The 7,105-nt window shown below is 42.2% G+C and overlaps 1 protein-coding gene across 1 annotated transcript in view; it reads right to left on the bottom strand.

Moving 5' to 3' along the window:
- Positions 1-7,105, bottom strand: part of LOC101648636 (THO complex subunit 1-like) — a 198,252-nt gene that overhangs the window by 163,149 nt on the left and 27,998 nt on the right. Inside the window, 2 exon segments of the mRNA XM_030887341.1 lie at positions 7-1,625; positions 1,782-1,963. Coding sequence (XP_030743201.1) covers positions 7-1,625; positions 1,782-1,963 — 1,801 coding nt within the window.

The following is a 7,105-nucleotide window of genomic DNA, read 5'->3' as shown; positions in this document are numbered from 1 at the left end:
ATCTGCCGGATCTCAGAGTCTTTCAGTTCTAAGAAGGGAGCCAGCACCTTCCGCTGTTCACCCAGTTTGTTGGCAAAGAACTCTATCTGTTCCCCAGTTCCAGGTTTGTCTCGCCGGACACCAGGACTTTCATTTTCCTTCCGTAAAGCATCCTCATCTTCCTCATCTTCATCCTCACCTGTTTTTATTTCTTCAGAAGGAGGTGGTAATTCCTTGGCTAGCTTTATTACCACGTTTTCAAGATATCCTGGCAAACTTTTAAACTGCGGGTTGGTTGGCTGGAAGAAGTGAGGGCTTCTCCGTGCTAATAGTCTTAGTGCTCTCCATCCATAATTTGAATTGTTCACAGCCTTATATTCACTTTCAACCATATTTTCAGGGTCTGCTTGTTCAATGGCTTCTTCAAAAAATTCCTCCAAAGTTGGCATGTACTCCCTTGTCTCTGATTTACAAGCTTCCATATTATCAGGACAGAGATGCCAAAGCCTTGTTAGCTCCCGATTTCCCATGTGAATTTTTCTGTTGGGTCCTTTCCCTAGAAAGTCCTCCGGGGCTCTTCTTTTCCGTAGAACTCTTGCCGGCCTGGAATCTGATGACCTTTCTTTCACAAACCTGGGACAGCCTTCATTTTTCCATGAGTTCCAGTTTTCTTCAGTGTTTAATATATGCTATAACATCTTTGAAAATCTTTCTCCATCGGGTGGGGTTTCAGCTAGTAGTTGATAGTCTGATTTTGTAGTATCTTCAATCCAGAGTGGTTGCTCATCAGTTCAGACAGAGTTTGAACTTTTGAATTTGACCTGCCCTTTGAGATATTGGAATAAAATGAGGTACTGCAACAGGATGTGTCGACGAAAGTTACTGTCACTCAGCTGTAAATCCATCAACTTTTCACTTGTTAAAAATTTTGCAAAATATACATGTTCTCCTCCTGTTTTTAATTCGTTCATCTTTTTCCTTGAGGCTTGTGTATCATCTAATTTATAACTTTTGAAAACAGCTAAAACTTCTTTGGAATACTTGAGAAAAGTTTTCCATGAAATCTTCTCATAACATTGCACAGCGTTCCTGAAGTAATCCTGAAGTGACCAGAAATTTCTACATAGGTTGTAATCAATCGGAAGGGAGCAAATTGTTGGCGCTTCATCAGCTCCCATTTCACCTTCTTCTACAGCCACTCCTTCTTCTCTGTCCTCCGGGTGCTTCTGACCCAGAGCGCTTTCCTGCTCGTGGGTATTGAAAACAGTGACATTTTCCAGATTAAACTGACTCTGTAGGTGAAGACCTGATTTTTCAGATAAAGGGAAAAGCCTGGCCAAAAAGAGTTGAATTCGTCCACAGAAGACTGTATTCTGGGATTTGGATAATCTTCTAAGGAGATCATTACACATCCGTAGTAAATAATTTTTACCCGCAGAATAGAAAGTGTTGGATTTCCAAGTGGCAACATCTTTTTCCACAAAAGTGAATATTGTGTCACACTGATCCAAAGGAAGACCATCCAAAACATCTCCCAGCAGCACGGAAGGTGTAGACGCAGTGCAGATACCTTCAGGTACGCCCCCAATAGCAAGAGAAATAATAGCTAGAACATTTTCACACGATGAATGGTTTATAGCAGTCTCATATTTCAGAATGGAACTGTACTCCAATGGGTTTCCACGGCTGGGTTCTTTCGGCAGATTGCCGAGCCTTCCAGCTGGTAGTTTAGCTGTAGCCACTTCTGGCACCCAGAGGAGTTACTGAGGATCGATAGGGCTAGTTATTTTTAATTGAATTTCTTCTAGAACACCTCTGAAAGCTTGATCAAGAGTACATTTTTTTTTTTCATTTTCGCTGCCAGGTAACTGGGTGAAGGTATTCAACAATGGCTTGATATTTTTGTTGTTCAAGGCTTCTCTGGTAGACTTCGTGAGTCGCTTCCGCGCTTCTGGCAAACTGAAGAGCGTCGTCGTCGGAGAAGCTGCGCGTGGCCGCCACTGCGCCACAAGCCTCTATTTAGACCTCTATAAATGCCCTTTGCCTCCAAGTTCTTTCCTCTATTTCCTTTTACTTTCCTCTTGTCCCACTATCATGTTCAGCCTTTATTTGGGTTTCAGTAATTCCCCTCAGTTACATTGCCCTTGAACAAGCCCTACCAAGCTTCCTACACCCACCTCACCATCTAGATAAAATAATTCTAATAGTGAATTCTAATTGCTTTACACTGAAATCCTGAAATAAACCCCAATGTTGGCCAAGCCCTACCTCTTGGAGACCAGCTTTAGTTCAAAGAAAAGAAAAATCTTTTCAAACCAGTTCATCAGAGAGATAAGTAGAGAAGAAACATTTTGATAACCTACTCCAAACTCCAAGTTCATTGCCACCTAGTCAGTTCTGACTCATAGCAACCTTACAGGGCAGGGTAGAACAGCCTTGTGGGTTTCTGAGATTGTAACTCTTCAAAGGAGTAGATTCCCTACTAGGGACTCTAATATGACCAAAGTACAATGTACAAATTCAGGAAATTTAACATTGATATCATACTACTGTCTACAAAGCCCACATTAAAGTTTTGTCAGGTAAATTTCTCAATAGTGTTCTTTATAATAGAGGGCTTTGATTGGAAACCATCAGCACATTGAGCTTCCCAGTTCCTCCAATGGAGAAAGATGCTGCAGTTGACTTCCAGAAAGGTCGACAGCCTTAGAAACTTATGAGGCAGTTCTATGATTCCCTATAGGTTTGCTAGGAGTTAGAATTCAGCTAGAGGGCAATGGACCCTAGGCACTAGGTACTGTGTATGACCTATTATGGTGCTCTTTCAATTCACCGACCAAAGAAGTAATAGGCTACCTTTTCATAAGAGTGAAAACTAAAGATAGAGAGATTAAGTAAACTGTCTGAAGTTGCATCACCCAAAACCAAACCCCTGACCACCCAGTCGATACTGACCCATAGCGACCAGGTGTAGGGCTTCGGAGACTGTAACTCTTTACAGGAGCAGCCACATCTTTCTCCAGCTGGTGAATTTCAGCTGCCAACCTTGTGTGTTAGCAGCCCAATACCTACGCCACAGACCACATCAAACCTAAGTCACTGCCACTGAGTCTGTGCCAACTCCCAGTTTCTGAAACTGTAATTCTTTACAGGAGTAAAGAGCCTCATCTTCCTCCCATGCAGCAGCTGGTGGTTTTGAACTGCTGATCTTACAGTTAGCACCCAACTTGTTACCACTGTGCAACCAGGATTGTTTCCGTGAATAGTGAGTAATAATGAAGCAGTCGTTTAAATTCAAATCTCCACACTCCTGAAGCTGTCATTAGCTAACTGTAGTGCTTCCTTCGCATGCCCTGAAAGATGGCAATACTTCTTTCATTCGTTAGGATAGGTTAATTGTAACAAATTAACTCAAAATCGAACACCAGCTCCCAAAGAGAGTAAAACGAAAACCATCGAAACTATAAGGAAGCAAGTAAACTAACTTGAAATAAATACTTTCAAAGCTGACTCTGTTAAACAGATGGCCTCTATGGGAACTCTTAAACCTGGATTCTTCATGATTCAAGATTCTATAATGTACAGCTGAGCAACACATTGGCTTCTTTCCCCGATATGCACAAAAACCCCAATTCAAGCAGCAAGAAAATAAATGGTAGCCTAGGGTGTTTTCTCTCCTATTCCAATTCTAGGTCATTCTTAAAAGAAAATCATCTTAAGCTTTAGCACTACCTGGAGGGGAAAAAAACTTACTCAATAATAATATATTGCCTATAGTTTATAGTTGTGGTAGAAAAAATATATATAGCCCAATTTAAACCCATATTTCTGTTGAAATATTGGTTTTTTTCTGGAAAAGATTCTAATTTTTCAATAAAATAATTTCTATAAACAGAGGCATTTTAAAACTGTAGGCTCTGCACTGGCGTGCAGGCTGCCATGGAGACCAATGGACACAAATATCACATAAAATCTAAATCAGCCCCAGTAATTCCTGTTGGGAAAAGGGATGTTTTTCTTTTTGCTATAAAATTTTATTTTATAAGTTCAGCAGTGGTTGGAAGAAGACAGAGTTCATAAAGCTGGCACAACATGCCCTTCTGGATGGTACTCAGTATAAGCAGAGCTGAAGGCTGTCTTTCAAATGATCTGATTGGCCAAGAAAGAAGGTGGCTGTCACCGATGGCTGTTTCATCCTTGGGGAGAGAAGCTGGGACTCCTTTGATGGTGCTCTGACCTCATCCACAGAAATCACCATGGATACTGAAAGAACTAAGAGAGAGGAAATTCAATTAAAAATAAAACACTCTGCACCTACTATGGTCCAGATGCCATGAAGTATAAGTATACGCCAAGACCTCACTGCACGAATCCTTCATCTTCTATCTAGCTCAAAAGAGAATGGAGTTTTGAATCTTCTTTCCACCCCAGGTAGCTCAGAGGCTACTGTTTCAGCATGATATAGCAAGGCTGCCCGCTTTCTTGTTTCAACTTAAGAGAGAGAGAGGAGAAAGCATTAGAAATAGTATTCACGTTTGACACCTTCCTAAAATAATTGGCTCTTAACCTCAGAATTGAGTTTTCATGACTTACATTTCAAGAATGTGTGAAAAATGGTGTGGAGGACCATACCTGCCTCACTTGGCTTTCCTCTTGCGATGAGTTAGAGGTCAGACATGCCTTCACCTATTTCATCCTTCTTTACCTATTCTGACACTAATCATTCTTCTCACAGCCCTCTACATCAATGATGGCTTAGATGATTCATTCTAGTGGCCACACAGAACTCAAGACAGAATTCACAATTATGGGGATTTAGTATGGAAGCTAACAGGGTACTACAATTCAGGACCAGTAAAGAGTAGGGATACAGTTCAATGGTCAAAGGAATACCTCTCCTCAGCCAGTAGCTAAGTCTCTCGCCAGTCTTTAGCCTGTCAGCACGTGGCCCCTTGACCTCTGCCTCTGTGCACCAGGAAGCTAGCCCGGTGCTCTCTACCTCACAGTCTTATCGTCTCGCCACTGCTCCTTTTTTTTTTTGGTCTCATGGACTCCTTACCTCTAGTCTGACTCTAGATGCTTTACTTTGAACCAAATACTCCATGTTGCATTCTCTGGTGCCACTGGCCTCAGCCTCTGCCTTGAGAACTCAAATACTTTCAATGGCCTTGGACTTTCTCCCATCTGCTTCCAAAATGACTTATACTTGGACACAAGAGACTGACTTTGTCTTTTCAGCAGACCATAACATAAGAACTCACTGCCATCAAGTTGATTCTGACTCAGCACATCCTACCACCAAGGAAAACCAGGTAATGTACTTAATTCACACCTTCTATTAAACTGGAGACTTATCTCCCTGTGTTAGTCTAGGTGGAATAGAGAAACAAATTCACAGACACTCATATGTGTATAAGAAAGAGGTTTATATATAAGAGCCTAATCCAGTTCAAGTCCATAAGTCCGATATTAGCCCATATGTCCAATACCAATCTATAAAGTCCTCCTCAGACTCACGAAACACATGCAATGACACCAAATGCAGGAAGATCACAGGCCAGTAGGTGGAGAGTCTTGTGGATCCAGTGGAGGCGTAAGCATCTCCACACTGACAGGGGTCTCCACATGGCTCCTCTGGCTCTAGAGCTCTGGGTGCCATCAGCATAGCTCCATCAGGCTCATAGTCAGTAATGTCTCACAGGGAGTGAGTGTGTGTCCTGCCTCCAGTGAGCTATTTATCTCCTTAGCGTCTCCATATGAGGTCATCAGGCTGCGACCTGATTGATAAGCTAAACTCCACCCCTTCACATCTAAGTGTCAAATTGACAACAGATTATGTAACTACCACATTCATCTTAATCCTGTCCATTAAAGTAGCAAAGAACTTCTTCCAAAATGGGATGATAGCCACAGCTATAGAGGCAAGAATGTATAATATATCACAGAAAAGATTGTGACTAGATGGGTCATAGTATTTGAATACATCTCAACATGAATGTTATCACTTAAATACTAAACCAAACTCACTAGGACCCTGTCAATTTCAACTCGGGGCAACTTTTTATAGAACTATTATCTTTGTAGAAGCAGACTGCCTGTGTTAGTCTGAGTGGACTAGAGAAACAAATCCAGAGACACTCATGTATGTGTAAGAAAGAATTTTATATGAAAAGTAGGAGAACATCTCAGCCCAGTTCAACTCAAGCCCATTAGTCTAACACTAGTCCATAAGTCCTTCTTCAGATTCACGCAGCCACATGCAATGATGCAGAAAGCAGGAAGATCACAAGCCGGTGGGTGCAAAGTCTTGTGGATCCAATGGTGGTGGAGCCATCACAGGGCGCTGGCAGACATCAGTGTCAGCCAACAGGAAGGTGAAGGCAGAGAAAGGGAGGGGGGGGGGTTAGTTTTCAGAGTTTTACACCCTACTTTGACAAGTAGCAAGCAAAGTCTTCAAAGCTCAAGAGGAGCCATACTATTGATCTCCCTTCTCCCTCAGAAAAAAGAGTGAAGAAATTCAAAAGATACAAGGAAGCAATGAGTCCAAAGGACTAATGGACCTTGTGAGCATCCGTCTGTGGCACAGCCAACTGCTCTGAAAAGGGTCACATTAGAAGGTCTTGGGCAGAGTGGGAGTGGGGTGGGGGCAGGAATGTCCAGAAAAATTCAAAATCATAAAAACGACCAGTTTACTGGTCAGACAGAGATTGGTGGAAATGTCAAGACTATAGCTCTTCGTCTCCCTTCAGGATCGAAGCTGAACTCACACCTGTGGCTCAATTGTCAGCAGAACAACAGACAGGTCTACAAGAGAAGCAAACACAACAGTATGGCACGATATGCACACCTTAGAATAATCAACCATATAAGATCAAGAGTAGAGCATTTGCCCAAAGTCAAGGTCAGATGATTAGGAAAGGAGGAAGGACAACAGGACACGGAGAGCTGTGGGATAAGTGATGGCAGATTGAGGCGATTGCAGTGGATGCGACGAAACGTCTGCATGAACTGCTGAATGTAAAACAGATGATTTCTCGGTATCCCTCCAAACAGTTTACAATAAAGCGTTTCAAACCACCACCACTACAAAAGTCTGCTTCTAGATATGACTGGCACCTGCCTCTCT

The sequence above is a fragment of the Echinops telfairi genome, unplaced genomic scaffold, assembly GCF_000313985.2.
Source record: "Echinops telfairi isolate 266 unplaced genomic scaffold, ASM31398v2 ScPeMD7_7406;HRSCAF=8444, whole genome shotgun sequence".
NCBI lineage: Eukaryota > Metazoa > Chordata > Mammalia > Afrosoricida > Tenrecidae > Echinops > Echinops telfairi.
The sequence above is the reverse complement of the archived record's forward strand: the minus strand, read 5'-3'. Positions and strand labels throughout refer to the sequence as shown.